The 20,961-nt window shown below is 42.7% G+C and overlaps 1 protein-coding gene across 5 annotated transcripts in view; it reads right to left on the reverse strand.

Moving 5' to 3' along the window:
• Positions 1–20,961, reverse strand: part of ralgapa2 (Ral GTPase activating protein catalytic subunit alpha 2) — an 85,920-nt gene that overhangs the window by 45,491 nt on the left and 19,468 nt on the right. For 3 of the 5 annotated variants that reach the window (XM_068580794.1, XM_068580797.1, XM_068580795.1), the window contains exons 4-25: positions 19,060–19,117; positions 17,432–17,475; positions 17,133–17,313; positions 16,815–16,930; positions 15,857–15,995; positions 15,231–15,439; positions 14,613–14,858; positions 14,213–14,395; positions 12,769–12,903; positions 12,494–12,642; positions 12,273–12,384; positions 11,655–11,892; positions 10,808–10,996; positions 7,992–8,138; positions 7,451–7,573; positions 6,425–6,510; positions 6,233–6,323; positions 5,838–6,011; positions 5,008–5,178; positions 4,088–4,281; positions 3,688–3,786; positions 2,922–3,077 (exon numbers count right to left, since the gene is read on the reverse strand). In XM_068580794.1, coding sequence (XP_068436895.1) covers positions 2,922–3,077; positions 3,688–3,786; positions 4,088–4,281; positions 5,008–5,178; positions 5,838–6,011; positions 6,233–6,323; positions 6,425–6,510; positions 7,451–7,573; positions 7,992–8,138; positions 10,808–10,996; positions 11,655–11,892; positions 12,273–12,384; positions 12,494–12,642; positions 12,769–12,903; positions 14,213–14,395; positions 14,613–14,858; positions 15,231–15,439; positions 15,857–15,995; positions 16,815–16,930; positions 17,133–17,313; positions 17,432–17,475; positions 19,060–19,117 — 3,240 coding nt within the window. The remainder of the gene's footprint in view (positions 1–2,921; positions 3,078–3,687; positions 3,787–4,087; positions 4,282–5,007; positions 5,179–5,837; positions 6,012–6,232; positions 6,324–6,424; positions 6,511–7,450; positions 7,574–7,991; positions 8,139–10,807; positions 10,997–11,654; positions 11,893–12,272; positions 12,385–12,493; positions 12,643–12,768; positions 12,904–14,212; positions 14,396–14,612; positions 14,859–15,230; positions 15,440–15,856; positions 15,996–16,814; positions 16,931–17,132; positions 17,314–17,431; positions 17,476–19,059; positions 19,118–20,961) is intronic. The other 2 variants (XM_068580796.1, XM_068580798.1) reach the window with 2 other exon arrangements.

A 20,961-nucleotide genomic window follows, 5' to 3' on the forward strand; every position in this document is an offset into this window, starting at 1 on the left:
GCGGCTCAGTGGCAGATGGGTGCTCTTTCAACATTGACATACGCTGTACTGCAAAAAGTGCTCAAGTATGTGCAGCGTAATACCATCCCAGACGGAGGCAAAGAAAGCTCTTAACGGGTTGTCAATAGAAAGTGAATGGTTCTATTTCACTCGTCGTTGACAGAAGAAATAATCTTATTAAAATGAAGAGAAAAAAATAAATACATTGGTATGAGAATGCATTGTATCAGTAAAGCCATAAAGATTGTTCTCTTTCTTATCTGAGTCATGCGCGTGCATATTTGTGTACAAAGTCAAGGTCCAGGCTAGAAGCACCTGCCGTCTTGGCCATAAACTTGTGTAAATCGGACAGTTCAAACATCAGCCTGTTTCTCGCTGGGCACCTTAGCAAACACACACACACACACCTCTATCTATTTGGGGCATTAATCACCTGAGGCTTTGGTAAACAGGGAATGTAGGTTAACAAAAGAGGAATAGAATGAAACAGGCAGAGGCAATCCAACATGATGCAGCGCATGTGGAAAATTGGTGGGAAGAGCTTTCGGATTGAGGGCCCATTTTACCCCCACTTTGTTAGTAATTGACCTCTGAAGCATAATGTGCAGTGCAGACAGAGGTAATTAGCATGCAACAAACTGTTGCTTGATTGCCTGAAAAGAGCATTTTAGAGCTAGCCACAAATGTAGAATGCAAAGTGTTTTCCATTGTATGTGTAAGTAGAGGGAACCTGATTTTGAGGTGAGTGTACAGAAATGAGAATTGAGCCCCACATGTGGCTCTGCGTTGGCAGGAGGAATTGCCCCCGCATCAACAAAAGGTGCATTAATGTAACTGAATAGAGCCACCTCAGGCCTTTTCATTCGGCCTTCCATCTTGAGGAAATCATGTGCTGTCCACCTGCTGGCTCCCAGGGTGAGAGGGTTCAGCCCTGTTCAACGTCACTCGTCAGGAACTTTTTCCCTTTTATTTCCTAAACCTGGACATATCTAGTTTAGAATGGCCCAGATTTATTGTTGCTTTTCCACACTACTATCACCACCATGAATATCTGGGGGCTTCCCCTCATGTGCTGTTAAACAGAGTTGTAACCCAGCTGCATAACTATGAGGTAAGGGGTTTAATCAACAGCCAGGTTTCTGTCCTAGGGGTCAACTGCCACTTTAAAATGAGGCTTTATGTTAATCATACGAAACCTTTTTTTTTTTGTTGACGAGGCGCTTGTCTTGGTCAAGAAAACCATCTGTCCACTTGTACCTAGGACATTACATTTTAGTCCGCAAGATTAACTGGTGTTGATACGTTTTCATTCATAAACACTGTAGGTGCAAAGCTTTATTTGTGTGCACCACTCTACACAAAATATGCTGTAGTATTGCAGTCCAGACAGTGGACCTATTAGCTGGATTACTGCTATTGTGCTACGGTCATGCCTTTGTGTGACCAGTGACCAGAGGATGACAACCAGGACAAAAGCCCTGACCTTGGCACTGACTGAAGGGGAATCTCTACAAGGGAACTGTCATTTTTCTCTCAGCTTAGTTGAATTTAATGTTGAGGATTTACACTGGAAAACCCCCCGTTGTTTATAATACATGGCTGTTAAGGTATATTTTATGACTTGATTAAAAGTTTGTCTCATGAAAACAGCCATGAAAACTGAGTATTTTAAAGAGACAAATGTTTAGTATTTACTGTATGTAACAATAAATGAATAAAAAACACATACAATTGATTTAATTTACTAAATGCACATCATCATATTAGATTATTTGCATACCAGCCTGTACTGATGCTACTTTAATTGTGTAAGCTAATTAAAAAATGTGTGCATGAAAATATACATGTATGATAGATTTGGAAAAGTACATGTTTTTTCCTTTTTATGGGTGGGGGTTGTGGGTGAAGGCAGAGAGGAAGGAGGAGGGGGAGCGTAAGAGCCACTTTCTTATGTTAAGCAGGCGTGCGGCTGTCCTCTATTGTGTGGCGTGAGGACTCTTTTCTCCGGCCAATTTGAGCATGCTTCAGTGGCCAGCCTGGCTCTGGCCCCCCCGACGCATTATACAGAGCCACAACAAAAGCTGGAGAATGTTGCCTCTTCCCTCAATGTGCCCCCCTCATTGCTCTACTCTACACTACGTTCCCCAGGCTCCCCTCCCGCTCCTTCACACACTTGCACACACACACAAACACACACACACGCAGGCGGCAGGCAGGCCAGCCTACTCTGGGCCCCTGGCCGACATGTCAGTCTAACGGAGCGCGACAGACGTCAATCCTTAATTAATCACGTATACGCGGCAGGGGCTCAAAACATTATTTAACGACATGGAAAACATTCTAATAAGCTTGTCGCACTGCCAAGGCGCAATAGAAACCCAGCCAGGAGGGCATATATGCACACACCAACACACACTAGCATCAAAACCACCACCCACACACACTTTTATCCCCATTCTTTGTTTTTGGAGACTCCATTCATCTCAACTCAGCTTCGGCTGGAAGGAGCGCAGCTAGGGCAGATTTAAATACAAGGAAGGGTGTGGCTAAAGGAGGCGGAGGATGCCAAAGCACAGAGGTAGCCGTCATCACCACTGGTTGGCACGCTGTTTTCAAATCACCGGCTGAAACAGAGCCTGAACAATCTTAAATTGCAGTGCACCTACATCGACTCCTGTCCTCACTCAGTGGCAGTCTATCCTAAATAAAAGAACTGCCACTGGACACATTACATTAGGAACTAACAGGAATCACTGAGTCACACAAAAAGTAGACGGCAAATTGGCATCTTTGAACCATATTTCTTAGCACTGAAACAGGGTCAATGCATGTACATGACATGAGTTTGACTGGTGCGCCATCTAACGGTGAACAGAAGCACAACTGGCAGCCATACATTCGGTGCCCCCTGCTGGCTGTACCTGGTCATTGCTGGTGATGCCTTTGTGCATAATGTGGTAGAGGTGCACCAGGAAATCACTGTTGGGAAGCAAGTCCTGATGCCTGGTCATCATCTCAGAGATCAGCTTGTAGGCCTGCAGCTTGCCAGCCTTGTACTCAGGCGGCAGCATGGTGGCCTGTAGAGGAGGGAGAGGAGGTCACCATCATTATGAGGAGGTGAGGACTTGGACATGTTTAACATCTATTACACCTGTCACCTGCAATCACTTTGACTTTAGTATGAAACATTCTTGTTTTGATGCTTTTGCTGAAACAGTACTGCACTTTCTTCTTGTCTGTGTGTGTGTGTGTTACAAAGTCTGTTGCTGCAAAAGTTAAACATACAGATCATTTATATGACTTGTTGTTCCTGCTGTAAATTGCTTCCAAAGCATCGGGGGCAAAGCATAACTTCTGACTCATGTAATTCTCTGACCACTCGGTTTTGTCGGCCCGTCTTTCTCTCGTGTGTGAATTTCCTTTAAGACGGGAGGATTATCGGAATAGACACATTCGATTGGCTGAGTAGCATCACATGGTGTGATTTAAATGTAGTTTAAATGTAGTATTTCTTTATTATCTATCAGTTTTAGGTCCAGGTCCCGATACAACGGCATCGGCGTCTGGACTCGGACAGCGGTCCGGCGATTATTATTTGTCCACTTTTAATTTTAAGCCATAAAGTATTTCATTCTTGTGATTGTTGTCTTCTGGATGTTGCCTGCTGTGCCTATATAATATTCATACCCTAAAGAGCCAGGAGGCCAGCATTCGAAGAGGAGGGATGAAGGCAGGCTGGGGGGGAGAAGACAGGTTGTCCACACTGATCCCGAGATTGTCCCGGATCTGGAAGCAAATGTTCACTTTTGGTCAATAAACATATCCATCGTGAATAATCGTTGTGTGAGAAAGTACAAAATAAGGTATGAATAATATATTAAAAAGCCATATCCATTTACTTAACTAAAATAAACAAACTCTATTCCATTAACATAATTAAATCCTCAGAACACCTCCAATCTGCAAAAAGTCCTTCAATTCAATCAGTCCTTTTATAGTCATTGCGCACTTTCATTTCAAGGCCGACTATCAAGATGGGTATATATTTATTGCATTCGAGATAAAGTTTTTTGCCTCTCCACCTTACCTTGGCCAGCTTGTGCCAGAGCTCATAAAGACAGGAGAAGACCTTAGCATGGATTTTTGGACAGCGGATGTTGTTGACATCTCCCAGGATACCCAAAATCCTCCTCCACAGGACGAAGGCCGAATCAGCATGCCAACCAGTCAAGGTCCCGCCCGCAATAATGCTGACATCATCAGCCAGACACTCACTACTGTCTGCATGGTCGGAGAGAGAGAGAGAGAGAGAGAGAGAGTATGGGGTGGTTTGGGTTAGAGAATCAAGTATTTGCCAACACATTTAATTTGTAGCTGTCGGTACCTAATACAGAACGAATTAAATTGTATTTTTATAAAGGGTATGGGATTCAGTCAACAAATGCAGAACACCTTTTATAAAATCATTTTAAATTTAGGGCCTGAAAGACAAATAAAGCGATTCCGTCACTGTTTGAGCAGTTGTTTACCAAAACCGTCTGGGCCTTTTCCCTATAAATGCATCAAAGCACTCAATTCTCTGCCAACGGAAACTGATCAAAGCACTAAAACACTTTTGGGAAGCCGGCATTAGTCACATGCACCATCCAAATGAACAGGCTGAATCTTGGGAAGACAGTGCCACCTAGTGGGCATCAGAAGAATGATGGGGAGTGAAGGCCAGGATAAGAAACCGAAAATTATTTGTGTGTTAAACAGATCTGAAGTGATTATTACATGAAAGATTGTTATGCTGTTTGAGCCAAATGTAAGGAGGTCCAAAAAATAATGGGAGGAGATTTTATGCATTTAATTAGGGAATTGAACGGCAACAAACCAACAAAAAACATGAATAGTGTAATGGAACAAAAGAAATCAAGGTAAGGTGTGAAAATATAGAGCATGTAGAGTCAGTGGTAATTGAGGACTCTTCAGTCTATATGATGAGTAGCAGCTAGGGAGCAGTACCCAAGTGGTGTGGCATGTGTAAGACAGACTGATGCATGGTGTCGTCCAGGGGGCAGTCCCGCGGGCACTCTGTGTGCACCAGTAGGGCCGGTGAGGCGGGCGGGTTCGGGGGGTAGTGGTAGTGGTGGTAGGACGGGGGTGCAGAGTGGGGAGGGAGGGCACACTCGGGACCTAAAAACGACAAAGGGGGAGGGATAAAATTGGGTTTGAGGATGGCCGCACAAGGACAAAGGAAGAGTGACAACTTCATGATGATCACGATGTCGGACAACACAGACAAAAATTCACGTGCAAGGATGGGAGGGGCACAATCAGGGAGGTGGGTAAACTAAAAGCTGAAGCGTTGAAGCAGAATGATCATGTTTATTTTCCAACGAAAATAAATAAATAACTGCCACAAACGACTGTAACAATGTCGACCACAGGTCACTTTCCCTTCGCACAATTCCATATTGTACACATAATGTCGTCAGCTTTAAAAGATGAAACGGCTTAGCCAGAGAGGTACCGAAGCACAAGGGTTCTCAGCCTTTTTGCAACGGCCCAGTGGATAAGAAAAGCTGCTCACGTTGACATACCGGGTCACTCTATCTGGCTATGACTAATCCATCAGGGGTGAGGTAATTGAAGGCACCAAAACCCTGGCTAGATGGGACACACCTCAGATGAAGCCAACGAACAGCTGAACTCTTTCAACTTAGTTTTTCTTACTGTGCTGAATATTCCACCCCTGATCACAGCACAGTAGTCCTATTTTAAACTCTGGGCCAGCCTGTGCCCATCTTGGTGCTAGTACAGATTGTGTGAGTTTATAATATCCGTTTCAGTACCTGCTAGAGCCTCGTTGTGGCTGAGCAACAGACTCCCTTGGCTCTGGGGGTCGGTAGTCACGTCCATGTGGGCTGACTGCGTGGACTGAGTGTCAGCTTCCTCATCAAAGGCCTGCCAGGTAACCTCAGCCTCATTGAGGTACCCGTTGGATGTCTCGCTGCTTATACTCTCACCTAGGTGAGAAGTAGGAGATTAAAGGTACTGGGTGTGTAAGGACGAAGCTATTAATCCATGCAAAGAGTTTCAATACTTCTGTTTGAGCTTACTGATTACTTTTGAATTCAATTCTTCATGAATTTAATTCTTCATGCCGAACATGTGAATTAAAACAGAGCTACACAGAAATGACAGTGCTTATCATGTCAAAGAAAACATGTGTGGAGTAATCTCTAACTTTTCTCTCTGAGCTTGGGTCTTGGGTAGTTTGTGTGTCCCTCAGCATTGCACTCGGTTTCAGTTGGACTGCTGCTCCGCCGGATGTGGATCTAGGAATACAAAGACAAATATTAAAGAAGAGATGCTTGAAAGGAAAAATTGAGTTTCATTATTTTGAAATAATACTATAGTGCAAGATGATTCTTCTCACCACTGGTGGGTCACTGCTCTCTATCCTCCCCTCAGATGTCCTGCTATCAGAGCCACAGGAAGTGGGGGAGTACTCTCTCTTCTGGGCTGAAGTGCAACAAAATATAAATATAAATATATATATTAGCTTAGAAAATTAGCTGGCTCATTCACAATACATCTTTTCAGTTGATCAATGAGCTTTGTCCCTGTCAAATAGAGTAATACAACATTAATAAATACAAATGGATCAGTTCCCAGACGAAAACAAGTTAATAGTGGTGCAAGACTCGTGACAGGAAACAATTATTTTAATGACCTTTGGGTCATGAATATATTTAATTTTCAGATTTGCATTTTTTTTTTTGCATGTTTGTTGAGACAAAAGGCAAAGCTACACAACTAGACAATTCTCAGACTGCAGTAACACAGTCCGCAGATCTTGCATTGTTTTCTCCCGGCTGTAAGAGAGCAGTTTTGTTTTGACTGATACTGTGTCGACTGCTCCTGAAAGCTGATTTTATTGTTATTTCATGTCAAAATAAAAGTTGTATTCTTGGGAATACGCAGAATAACAAAAGCAACGTGTGTCCCGACTTGATTCTCAAGACAATGTGAGAAAATGTCTTGGGTAAGGATGGGATATTTTGAATTTTGAATTCATGTACTACATGAAACAGCAAGATATATCTATTCCTGTTCCTGCCTAAATGTTTAAAAAATATCAAAGTTGTAGCAGGGGTGGAGCTTTCCCGTCTGTGCTTTTGTCCAGGATTCTATATCTAGAGGTCTTAACGTTATTATTAGTCATCCTAAGAAAGAGATGCAGATATCACATGTCTAATTTGATGTAAACACAGCTCATGTCCCATTTCACCATATTTTTAAAATGCACAATAATACAATATGAATCTATATGTATATGTTTTCCCTTCATAGAGTGGAGTTCAATTAAATCTATTTCTAATGATGTGAGGCCAAGGGTGTCATATTTTGTGATCAGGTGAAACATGAAAGGAATCAGAATCGGGTTTGTGTTCGCATATACCTGGTAAAGTGTCACAGAGTTGCTGGGTGATGTCAGAGGTGCTGCTGCTACGTGGCAGAGGACTTTCCCCGCTTCCCAGCTCCTCCTCGCCCCCACATTCTGACAGCTGACACTCCTCCACATCTGACAGACGGGAGAGAAGAAAACGCAAAACAATGAAGCCAAGCCACAAGAAACAAAAAAACAAGAGCGCACACATTCAAATGTTAACACGCAGAGATATCACATTCGTGGTCTTTAGGGAGTTGAGACATCAGAACATTGGAGACGTGAGGACATGCACACATGCAGAGGTGACGCAGACATACTCTTGTTTTAGACTGTATTAATACACATTGTAGTGCTGCCTTCAAGATTTTGTTTTCAATAAGTAAGTACAAGACATTTTTAAGGTTCTGTAAAAACATAAACCTCTCTGCTCCAGATACCGTCACAACACAGCACTGACAGACAGTACGTAACAGATAGTGACAGATGGATGGGAAGGCGAGGCGGAGGTCACAAACACACTAACGCATGCAGCTCCCAGTACACACTTTACCTGAGAGTCTGTGAGAGCAAGCAGAGTTACCAGAAGAGATACCAGGCAAGAAAGAGCTCACAGTGTGGAGCAGCATAGGAACGCTTTTAGCATTGGGCAAAGCCTCGTATAGATGAACACAGTTGCTGATGGACTGGCTTCGCTTTGCTTCCATCAGGGAAAAAGAAAGAAGAGGAAGAGGAGAAAAGACAGTGGAAACAGAAAAGAGGTAAAAGGGAAAGAGACATAATTCAATTATGGCATAACAAGTAGAGAGCGCTTCAATAAATAAAAAAACATCCCTCATCGGGAAAGCAGAGTAAATACTGAGTTTGGTAAGTTAAGTGTTGGCTGAAATGGATTTAAGAAATTAAGAGAAAGAAATTCCAGAAAGCATGACAACTGTGGCTCTGAGAATGAATTGGAAATAACATTTGGACTAAAGCACCAAAATAAAACAAAATAAGATAAAATCAGATAGAAAAAAAACGTTAAAGATTGGTTGGTAACCTGTTTTAAAAACATATTTGTTTTGTTTTGTATGTAAAAATGATTATTACATTCCTGGAGCAATCAATTATTCAAGTGCTCTGAAAAAAAGAAGAAAAGAACAAAGATAAGGCTGGCGGCCCCGCGCTGCACTCATGGTGCATCCAAATGCTGTTTGCTTGACAACTGTGAGAAATAACAAAAGCCATGTTTGTTGTTTATGTTCATGTTGATCATTTTGGTGGAGTCGCTTTGGAGGAAGGCCTGAAGAAACTTTAGTGTTGCCGACATTCTTACAGATTTAGTGACTTGACACATGGCTGGCATTTCAGTCGGTACATTTCTAAAATCAAGCATACTTAAGATCACCAAACCCATCTTAAATTAAATCTAACATTTTAATTTGAACTACTTCTTGACACTGAGTAATACTACTCTGCTAAATCTGACATAACTTAAAAGTGTCACATTCTTTTTGTCGTTGTAATCAAACAAAAACCCCGTGCTAAGATACACATGCTGTGTAATACTGCGGTTTCCTAGACTAGGACTGGCATAGCAGATTCATTGAGGTTGTAAATGCTGTGGTGTGTGTGTGGTATTGGTTTAAGAAACATACTAGTCCCTATAGAATCACACATGAGATGAATTAATACTGAATTCAGTTCTTTTTCAGAACAAAAAAGGGGATTTTTTTTAAAGTTTTAACTCAGACATTAAACGAACCAGGTAACTGGTGCTGTAAGAGAGCAGTATTGAGTAAAGATGCACGCTTACGTCTGTGCTGTGATACGGTAGGTGGCTGTAGTTTGGTAGAAGAAAAATAGTTCCTCTCTGAGATTGCTCACAAAGCGATTGCATTTTTCAAATCTGTTGGGCGCTTTGAGCTCCACAAGACGAGTGCCACCTGGTTCTATTCTATCGGAGAGACGACAGACACTGTCGACTCACCCCAGAACAATCTAGATTAATAAAAAGCACTTCAGGTAACAGAAAAAACTATCAATAATGGATTTTGCAGAGAACTGTTCTTTTTTAATGGGAACAATAATAATTACATTTTCAAGACCAATATCTCTGAACAACATTAGTTTGTATTTGCATGCAGAAATACAGTCAAGTTTGGACAGTTGTCAATGCTGAGGCATTGCCAGTGTGTGTGAATAGCACTTCAGGCCTAATCTAAAAGAGAGCAATGGAAGATGATGGTTCTATTCTCTTTTCAGCACACTTTAATTATGCCTTTCAGTAAGAGAGATACATCGTCTCTGCTTCAGCCCACGACTGCTTCCCATTTATGCATATTAATAAGCATTAATTACACTCTTAATGAAACTATCAAAAACTGCTGTGCAATTGATGTGTGGGCCCACTCTTGAGGAGTGGGGAGGAGGGCTGTCGGGCCTTTGAAGATCAATGTGGGAGAAATCCAATTAGGGCAAAGAAAGGGAAGGGAATTTGAAGCGGTAGCGTTTAATGTCCATCTCTGCTTGCACGGAGATAGAAATAAACAGACTAACTGAATAGGTGGATAAACAAGCACATGAGACGCATAACAGATGCGTCCGTACACACAAACAAAAGACACGCACACACACCTTCTGAGACTACGGCACAAATACATCTGCTTCTCTAGCTCAACAAGCTCGTCATTTTAGGACGTCGGCGGTAATTGGGGAGGCGGAAGGCCAGGGAAGTAAAAGGCATCGTCTCTGTCTTTTATCCTCCACATTAAGATTCTGTCTAGACAAAACGAAGACAAGCAAGACAGGCACCGCAGCTAGTTACTGTTCTACTGCCTTTCAGCTCAACTTCTAATTAGCCTGCCACACTCCCATCAGATAAGGGGTGTTTGTGGTGTCTGAAATGAGGACAATGACAATGAGTGTCCAAAGCTGGCCTTTGACATGTTGTCGGTGCTGGAGAGAGAGGTTGGGGGGGGGGTGAGGGGACCGGGCAGATTGCTGTATGCCTGCAATCGAGCTGACATAGAAACATGTTGACATTGGCTAGTGACATGTGAGGGGGAACAATGAGGGCCACCTGCTTGCCTCTTTGTCCTCGTCGTTGGGCCTTTCAACGACACCTGGGCTAGCGTACACATGGACCTGTCTGAAGGCTTTTACCCGTAGTCAATACGTCTGATAAACCCTGTGGTCTGACGCTGTGCTCCGGAAGCTTATCAGCACTGTGTTGTTAGCCCCACATAAAGCCACAGGATGTATACAGTATGGATAAAGAATCCTAGATACATACGTAGGGTCTTCTAAAAGCTTTGTTGCTTTGATTGTATAGTTGTATAGCTCCAATACAACAATAACGTCATCACTAACATTACAAGTACTTACCGGAGGCCTTCTGTCGGACGTTGTTACGGGCTTTCTCTACAGCAGGAGCTCCCGACGTTGTGGCGGAGCGTATCCTCATGGGCTCCTGAACTACTTGTCCGCCCTGCTCCCCTTGGTTCCTCCAACTCAGTGAGAAGGAACGTGCCACTGCCGCCGCCGCTGCCGCCTTCTGAGAGTCATGGATCACACCTGCCATGCAGAGAACAACACTTATTAGTGCCAATACTGAGGTGTCAGTGTACATTTTCAATCTTCAAATAATCAATTTCATAGCTCTACTGGCATGCAAAAGACACTCTTTTAGGCAGCAGGGCACACTGATGGATGGCAGTTTTACATAAAAGGTATTCACGGTACAACAACATGAATTAAAAGAGAAAGAAATCTTTTCATGGCAGATTGAACTATTTTAACCAACATTTTAACAATTTTATCAAATTGTTAAAATGTTGATGACTGACCCGTCAATCAACAATGAACAAGATATTAAAATGTACAAATAATTTATTTATTATAAAATGTTTTACACAAAGATTGGAGCCGAGTGAGGATAAATTAAGTGTATGTTGACTTAAATATTAAAACGCTTCCCAATTGTTATTTCGTCCAACTGTAAATGAAAAAGATTTGACTTTTTCAAGTTGTTTTTTCAATTGTTTGAAAACAATGAGTCCCTGAACAACAGAAAGGACTTTTTCATATCAAAGTGAAAGAAATGAACACAACTAACCATCATAAAGTCAAATGTCTGAAACTCTTAAGTAAACAGACTGATCTTCCCAAAAGTCAATTTCAAAACTTTTTCACCCAAATTGTAGCCACCCCTATTCCCGTTTCTCCCCCTCACCACGTCCTCTCTGCTTCTTCTCCTTCTGTTCGCTGAGTTTGTCCAGAGGCAGGTTGGCCATGTCCAGGCCGTAAACGGAGCGTGCCAGCACAGCCGTCAGCGAGTCCATGATGCTGGCCCACTCTATCACCAGCTCCTCCCAGCAGGTAAGAGAGGACAGCACTGCCAGCAGCTCGTCCCATAGCTCCCGGGAGATAAATACGCACAGGTTGGCTCGCACCCACGCCACAATGATGGTCTGAATATGAGACGAGACAGGGAACGATGAATTAGCATTGATGGACAGGGCTGTAGCTCGGATTTCAAGCCCCTGATAAGATGTGACAGCAGAATTCTTATGCTAAAGCACCTAATTTGTTATAGTGTCTCTTTGGCTTTTTGTCAACAATCAATCCATCCAAGAGACACACACCCAGAACATGAAAGTGCCCGAGCAACAAATCATGGTGGCTACTTGTTCAGAAAAATGCTCAGAATGATGTACATTTAATGTTCTACTGTACTATAGTGACAGACTGCTGAGAGCTGGTATGATGACATAAACACTCACGCCCTTATTTTTAAAGATATAAAACCATGCATACAAGTTAATGTAAAACTGAGCACCCACAGACATACCCTAAAAAGTATAGATGCTAAGCTTTCAGCGAAGTTGTCTTTTCTTTGGTTTTCCTGTGGCCTCTTCATCACTGCCTCTGTGATCCTCAGTAGTACCTGCAGCATTTGCTCCCTGCAGAACACAAGAGAGTAAATCCGAAAAATGTCGCGCCCTGGTAAGAATCGGCTGCAAGGATCACAAAGGAATATCTGTTCTATATGTATCTGAATATCTCACTGACCATGTCTGTGTATTCATCGTGTGCTCCATGATCATGTGCCGGTAGATGCTCAGAACACCCTTGCACACCTCAACCTGGTTATCCAGAAGTTTAGCTACATCTTGGCATGGCTCCAGCAGGAAAACGTTGGATGAGTTGGTCAGGAACACCTACAGCGACAGGTGCATGAAGACAAAGTCGGGTTGAGCAAACGGCGAGACAAAGTAGGTAGGAGTCTTATCATGAAATGTTGTGATCTCCGGCCTCAAAAAACACTATAGCCTATAAAGACAGACCTGTAGTGTGGGCTGGATACCAGCCTTGACATCCCTGTTCTGCCCCTCTGTGAGAAAGCCCCGACTGATGGCGCTGCTGAACGAGTAAGTCCTCCCCCAGCTGGACGAACGTCTGTGACCGTGACTCTCTACCGCCTGGGAGAAGAAAAGACGGGCCAGTCAAGATATTAATAAAGACACTATCGAGCTTGCATGTCTGTTAACATGCTGTGGTCATGACTTGTTTATCTATGCTGTTTTGAAATCTCCATAGTGTGGTTGATGCAGCTTATGACGCCAGTTCAGACAGGGGTGGATAGTAATGAGTGCAAGTGGTAACTTTTCCTGTTCCTTTACAAAACAGTAATTAGTAATTTTACTAGTTTTCTTCACTACATTTGCCTTACATACTTTCATTACAACTAGTCTGTTATCTGCGATGCATTTTGCTACACTGTCACAGCTGTCATCCAAGCTGTGTGCTTGCAGTTACGCATGAGAGCTTGAACTAGTCTTCCCAAATTGGGCAAATGCATAAAGTAAGAAAATCAGGCAAATATCTTTTCAAAAGTTTGATTATTTAACTTCTGTGACTACACACTCAGCCTCTGGTGGCCAAATAGCTGCATTATCAGAGTCCTCTTCTTGGCTTTCCCTGGATGGAAATTAGCCTCTTTTATCCCTTTATTCGCACTAGATGATACTTGTTTTATAGCAACGCCCATTGGTGAATTTATTAAATAGAATGTTGCCGCTGAAACGCTTGTGCTATTAAACAGAGCAAATTATATGCAGCTTCCTTCTTATCAAAGCAAGGAGTTTAATTAGCTACTTGTCCATCAAGATAACAACAGATACAGGAAACAGTAGGCAAGGCAGCTGAGTACACTGTTTTAAAGTAAGTGATCTTATTAATACATTCTTGGATATATGAAAGTAAAATAATTGTATTAAACAGAAATGTCTATATTAGAAATAATCAATGTAAAAAAACAAAATACATTTACTACCATTCACCACATTGCAAAATGCCTATTTCTAACCTGATGCACAGCAAATGTCACAATAATTATTCCAAAAAGAGGCTTGATACTTGACCTAAGAATCTTTATGACCAAAGACTTGCATAAAAAAACTTGTAAAAGCAACAATATTCACAATATAATCCCAACTGCCAAGAGCAAAATTAGCAAATTAGCTGAAATTGGAGCAACTAAATTGTGTTCTTTTGAGATCGTTAATAATGTTCGCTGATCAGTTAATTAATCCCATGGTTTACCAGAGATGTCCGCTTACATATTGTATGCATAATTCTTTTTTTACATACAAACTCTGCTTTTATGTATTCTTAAAAAATAATAATCTTAGCGACCCTTTGACTGTATAATAACCAATTACAAGAGTTGTATCTATGTATGCTAAACTAACATGGACTTTAATTGGCTGTCTGTATGTGAGGTTTTACCTGTACGTGGATGCTGTTAATCTCTGTGCTGAGTATTTGTTCAGAGCGGTCATCAACCTCATCTTCCTGGGTGGTTTTCTCAGGCTCTGTCATAAAGTCTGGCTTGTCCTGCAGGATCCACTTCCTGTACACTTTGATCACCTTCCTGGTTGCTGATGCCTCGCAAGATGGCAGCAGGAAGGCCTAAAGAGAGAGAGAACATAGGCATGTGAATGGTTTTATAAAGGCAGCCTGGTCATAGGAGGCATCTTTAAGTCATGCTAACAAACGACCAGCAGAGGGCAACATAGTACACGATATCACATGAGTCACCTTCGAAACAAAAACTACACAATACCTGCAGTGCAATTTGTTTTTACCAGATCAAACAAAGACATATTGCTTGGTGAACCCACTGTACCTGGTGGAAGACCTCGTTGACAAAATTCACATTGTCTCTGGTGGACAGCAGGATGGCATGCACCATGTCATAGACATAGCGGTGCTCCTCCTCAATGCTACACAAACTGGAGTCGCTGTGCCGTCGATCTGACAGCGTGCTGCTGTTGGAGTGGCTCTTCTCCGGCTCACCCGCTGGCCCGTTCGTATCCCCATCTGATGTCTTATCCTTCTCCTTCTCCTGGCTGCTACTGCCTGCAGTGACAGTCTGGACACCACATAGACACAGTGAAATATGCTGCAGGGCTGCCTCGGCACAGTTAAATAATTGGGCCCTAGAGTCTCATTGACTAGACATTCTTAAGACGTGATTTATGGTCCTTTCTATGGGGAAGGAGCCACTGTACTGGCCATTACTGTAAAATGATTCTCACCTCCATCAGCAATAATAATAATAATGCTAATTTTGCATTTAATTCCCCTCTTCCCCTTGCCATGATTACTGTGACTCTGGGGAGTCTTCATACAGATACAGCTCAGAGGTTCTGCTGCAACGCCCCCTTCATAATAGCCTACCCATCCTCCACCCTCAGTGACAGCATGCTAAATCAACAGAGTGGTGTGGTACTCTCATGCTCACCTGGATGAGTTTGGGAAGGACTTCGGTGCCGTTCTTGGCGCTCTGCGCCGCAGCAGCACTGCTGACATACTTCTTCTCCAGGAAGAAGGTGACCAGCCAGGAGATGAAGGCCACACGGGGTGCCAGGTACTGGTCCCTGGTGCAGAAGGTGCTCTCATTGTTTCGCGTCACTGGCACATACAAGGGTTTTGGTCTGTGGTGGGGGAGGTCTAATTGAGCAATATAGCGGGATGAAGAGTGAACGATGTTGACAAAGGGAGGGTAAAGAAAAGGAAAGAAGGACAATAGGAGAAGAGCAAGAAAAAAAGAAGAGATTAAACACCAGGCTGTGAAGGTTTTTCCAGTTTCTAGCTGCGTACAATTTTGCTCACTCAACCATAAAGTCTCTGATACAAAACAAGCAAAATAGTATATATTATATTAATATAGTAATATTGATACACCTCTGGAAATGAACAAGTGGCATGCTATTTATCTATACTGCCCACTTGTTATATACCTTTCTGTTTTTCAGTTATATAATTATGTTTTGGAGTCACAACAACAAACACCACACATCATTCTTTGTTGTAAACAGAAAAAACAACAGTGCATAGAAGTAGATACTATACACAGTGTCAGCTTACCTAATAAAGGCTTGTAGAGATTTGTAAGCTTGGTGAAGGAGGGGAATAGGTGTGGAAGGTAGTACTTCTTGAACAGGCTGAAGAGAAACCTAAAGCCTGTGTCCTGGTTCTCTTTGTTGCGCCATTCTAAACTGGATGCCTGTCAAGCAGAGCACAAAGGGAGACAAGGTCAGGATTCAGGGAGAGGAGTTGGTTCCAGCATTGCTCAGAAAGCGACTGTATATTATTTGCAACACAAAACTTTGAAGGTTCGTCTGACAGACAGCGCAGCATCAAAATAAATGATTTTATCTCTATACAGTGTTGGGGGTTCGGTTCACAACTCGCCTAACTACTGATGTTGCATTTTTTTTCATCTCACTGTTGTGAACACGCAGACACACACAGACAGACACAAAGACAGTGTATGGAATGTGGTGCAATGTTCTCCATGTACAGATGATGCATTTTTGCCATGATTTCTATTAGTTGTCCAGATTGTTTTTCTTTTCAAGTACAGTCTCGCTGGGAACATTTGAGGAGACCCCTCCAACCAGAGCACTCTAACACTTAAATTGGTAAAAATGACACATTTTATTATTTCAATTGTGCTAACTCTCTGCCCACCCCCAATGTCAGCAGGGATCCACAACCCTGCACGAACCCGGTTACAACTAAAGGATGGTTGGAATTGATCTAACTACCATTGAATCGTTTTGTCATTAAAAGGATAAATTAGGGTCATGTAGACCCAATATGCATCTATTGATTATACCAGACAATCTATGCATTGATCACTGAGAATCACGACCTACAAACATTTGTACCTCCCTCTTACATACAACCATTCACGGCAAGATCACCCGATACTAACACAGGATTCAGTTCAAATTTGAGATCTAAATTAGCACCACCACAATGAAGCCGCCAAACTGGCAAAAACGTTGTGTAGAGTTTTCTAAGCGTAATTCGTTATTACCTGGATGACCATGTACTTAAGCAGGGTTTCGAGGATGTAACAGGTCTGGTCATCTGCGACCTTTTCTCCGACAACAGCCGGAACCAGTGGGGTAATTTCCTCAGGCACCACCTTGGCTGCTCAGATTGACGGATACAAACGAGCGGAGTTAAGTTGAGGAAAGCAGTCGTTCCGCCACAAAAAATATATGCACAATTTAATATCAGTTCAGTATGTGACAGATGACCTCGGTGACCACACTCATCATAGTGCAGGCTCTAGAAATTGTCTTTGAGTCATCACATCAGTCATCACACATGTAGAAAAATGTATATTCACCATCAGGGGGGTTGGAGAAGGGGTTGTAAATGATGGTGTCGAGGGTGCAGGGCCCTCTAGAGGAGGGCACGGCGGGGAATCCTGGCACCAGACAGGCAAAGATAAGGAACTGCTCCTCGGCACAGTTGTCCCGAAGGGCCTGCAGCCACAGCAGGAAGAGACGGATTCCTTCGCATCGGATCTAGACAAGAGGAGATCGGGACAGATTTACAGAAACGCAAAACAATAGTGTTGTAGTGAGTCGTTAGGGTCGGAGGAGGGTGATTTGTGACAATGCTCACATTGAAAACAGCCCCTACCTTGAATGAATTTCCAGTGTGTAGAAGTTTTTTCAGTATGGAACCTGGAAGGAAGAAAAATCAAAATATTCAACAGAAGTCTGCTTCACGACAAGCAGCAGGAACTCACTTGTCATCTCAAATTGACCTTAATGGCTGGTTCTCACAAACTAGTGGGGAGAGCGGCAACGCTTCACTTTTTCCTGATGGTAATTAACATCAATTGGCAGTGACATGCATTCGTGAAGGCAATCTGGTTCCACTATAATCAAATGAGACGTTGCTCTGATTGCTAACTACATTGAGCGGAAGAGGTCTGTGCGTGTGTTGGTTCGGACATGCTCTTGACAGCCTGCAGACAGCACCTGCCCTCATGAGGTCCCTGTAGGCTGTGAAGACTTTTTGGCTAGTTTTTAATAGGTATTTTATCTTCAAGATTGAGAATAAACCTGGGATTATGATAGGGCAAAATGTGCTTCTCCGGAGGTGAGAAGAGGAAGGAGAAGAAGAATGAGAAGGAGTCTTGCTCAATTGAGTGATATGACCCAGACACAATTAAGTGGAAGCCAAGAAGAAGTGTTTGAGCTATTTCAGAAGTACAGAAAAGCTGGTGTGTTTGCGTGCGAGTGGTTGAGTTGATGAGTGCGTTTGTCTGGTGCTTTCTTTGTTCCCATAAGGTTCAAACTACAAAATTGTCTATGTTGGACACATAAAGAGATCCTTTCAAAAAGGTCTTGGGCTCAGGAGAGAAGGAATTAGAAGTTAGACAACAAAGGAAGATAAAAAAGTGTGAGGATTTTCCTCAGCGTCTAATGGTCGCTGTCAAATACCTGTGACCTTGCAATCCTCAGCTAAACAGGACAAAACACTACAAGTCATTAATGTCATTCCTGAGCTTCCTGACCCATAACAAGGATTTTTTCCCAGGGCACTAAAATGCTTTCAGCAATTCAACTGGACTGTAGAATGTGTTAAAAAAAAATGACATGAAATAAATGGTTCAATTCAATTAAAACTAAAAGATATGGCAAGGAGCTATTAAGACTACCGTAGCACATTCTTCAAAACAGAAGTACACAGTGAAAGTACCGCATCTTGACCAGTGACACGTGAACTGATGAGCGCCAAAGAACAGTCAGTGTAAGTTCAAGAAAAAGCCAAGAGGCAGCCTAGAGCCTGTGTTGATTTGTTGCCCAATGACTGACAAAGTGGTGGATTTGTCTGGAGGATCAGACCCCAGATGAGTCTTGATATTTGCAATTGCAAGCCTGAGGGGAAGGCCAATCTCCATCAGGGATCTAGCCCTAGACTGTTAACTTCCAACGGCTGACACACAAAAGTAATAATTGGGGTTATCGTTTCTTGCAAGGGGTTTTTCCTTTTTTTGTGTGGGACTGAAATCATGGCAGCATAATTCAATTACTTATTTGCATTTCAAATTAAGGGCTCATTTGCATTTACATCCCCTTCTAAGACTAATTCTTTTCTCTTCATTATAAAAGGCTTAGGCATGGCGGCCATTTTTTTGTCCTGAAGTGTATCCTGGAGGTTACAGAGGCATAAGGAGAAAGACACATGCAAAGTGTATAACGTCAGAGACAAAGCTGAGCATTCAAAGTGTTTAATATGGTGAAGAATAAAATACATACCTATACTGTGAAACTGCCATCGGTTGTAGATTTTCTCAGGCAGATGTTGAAGAATTTTCTGATGAAAAAAAATAGAACAACTAATGATTAGAGTTTGGCACATTCAGCTATAATTCAGTGCTGAAACGATTAATTGATTATTCACTTCGTCAATCAACAGAATTTTTTTTTTAGTTTATGCAAAAATTGCAAACATTTACTGGTTCCAGGTTATAATATGTAAATATTTTCCGGTTTTCTCGTGCAATAGAAAATGTATCATCTTCGGATTTTGCACTGTTTGATCAGACAAAGCTCGACGTCATCTTGGGCTCTGGGAATTTGTATGCGGTAAAGGAAATAATTACGCTCAATAAAAACAATCGTTGTTGGCAGCGAGTTTTCTTCATTTGATCGTAAATGAGGGAGGAAACACCAACTGACTTTGGTTTCGGTAAGTGGCACTGTTCTGCCAAAGCAATACACTTAAGGAATGCAGTGTCTTTGCCCTTTCCCTCCACTTGGCCTTGCATGTCTGCAGATCCCTGCGACACAGGACGGCCCTGAGAAATGTCATCACCTCGCCAACAACCGCTTTACAACTCAATTAGAGCACCCTAACCTTTCAGCAGCCTATCATTATTCTTGAATGCAGCGACAGGTTAACTGGGTCCCTCTGGGGAGAGACAGGAGGGGGGGATTAAAAAAAGCTGGGAGACGGCAGATGTGCGCGCGCATGCAAGCGCAGGCTAGTTAATAGTCGATGCCCTGTGAGTAACCGATGCCCCCCAAAGGCTCACCTTCTTATCAAATCCTAATCACTGACCCAATAAGACTTCATGATTGCAATGTAGAGGTCGAGTCTGTCCTAGACTGCTTTACGTATGCAGCTCCGGCCCACTCAACCAGACAACCGGCTCCGGCCGGCATAATAAAAGGCTCCTCTGCCCTCGAGAGTGAGAAACGCGATGGATACAGAGCATGACAAAAAGAAATGTGCATTTAGAGCTACGAAGATGAAGTCCTCTCCGGTCACAGACGCAAAGTGTGAAAAGAAGTATTTAATCAGAGAAATTAAAGTTTATAACTTCGAGTGAGTACAAATCTTGTGCGGTTTATAAACATGTAATTTGTAAATCTTTAAAAATCCACCAATGTAACATACCATTTTTACACAGTAATATGTGAGTATTAGTTTGCTTGTTTCTATTATGTATTTGTTTTGTCGGTAAAACTTAATATTGCCACAATAGAAATGCTCTTAAAGATTATGTTTTGCCCTGTGCCACGCAACATTATACTGAGAGCTGTCGTGGTCCAGAAGTCATCATGTTCTGAGTGTCTCAGTTTGTCAACAACGTCCTTCTTCCCTCATCATCCTCCATCTTTAACTTTCCCTTCTTGTCCTCTGAGACTAAATCCCCGGCATTAACAGTGACAGCGGAGACACTGAAAGACACATATCACTTTAAAGGGGCTCTGGATGACTATCTGCGCTGTTCAATTTCTCCCTCTGATCCACAGGCGTGATGGTATGCGTGTACAGGCGCGCGGCTGCACCTTGCTATTGATCCTGCATGGGATTACCACATCGCCGCGCAGGCTTCGAACTGGCCTCCTTTACTCCGTCTCCTTGGGGCAGCAGACACATTATGCTCGGCGGCGACACAGCAGGGTAGCCTGCTTAAGCCTTTCCCTGTGAGTGTGTGTGTGTGTGTGTGTGTGCAAGCAGACACAATAACACTTTCTCTCTCCCCTCAAAGAGCACCAGGATGGGAGAGTGGGAATGAGATGGAGAAGCTAGCTCAGAAAGACTCCCTGCGGAGCCGGAATGGCGGCCGCAACAATGAGGAATTTACTGGCTGATATCAGGCGAATGGAGAGTCTGCCGGACTGAAGGTTGGTGGAGTTACTCTAATCTGC

Source organism: Clinocottus analis, unplaced genomic scaffold, assembly GCF_023055335.1.
Source record: "Clinocottus analis isolate CAN_PGR_092001 unplaced genomic scaffold, fCliAna1.0.p SCAF_17, whole genome shotgun sequence".
Lineage (NCBI taxonomy): Eukaryota > Metazoa > Chordata > Actinopteri > Perciformes > Cottidae > Clinocottus > Clinocottus analis.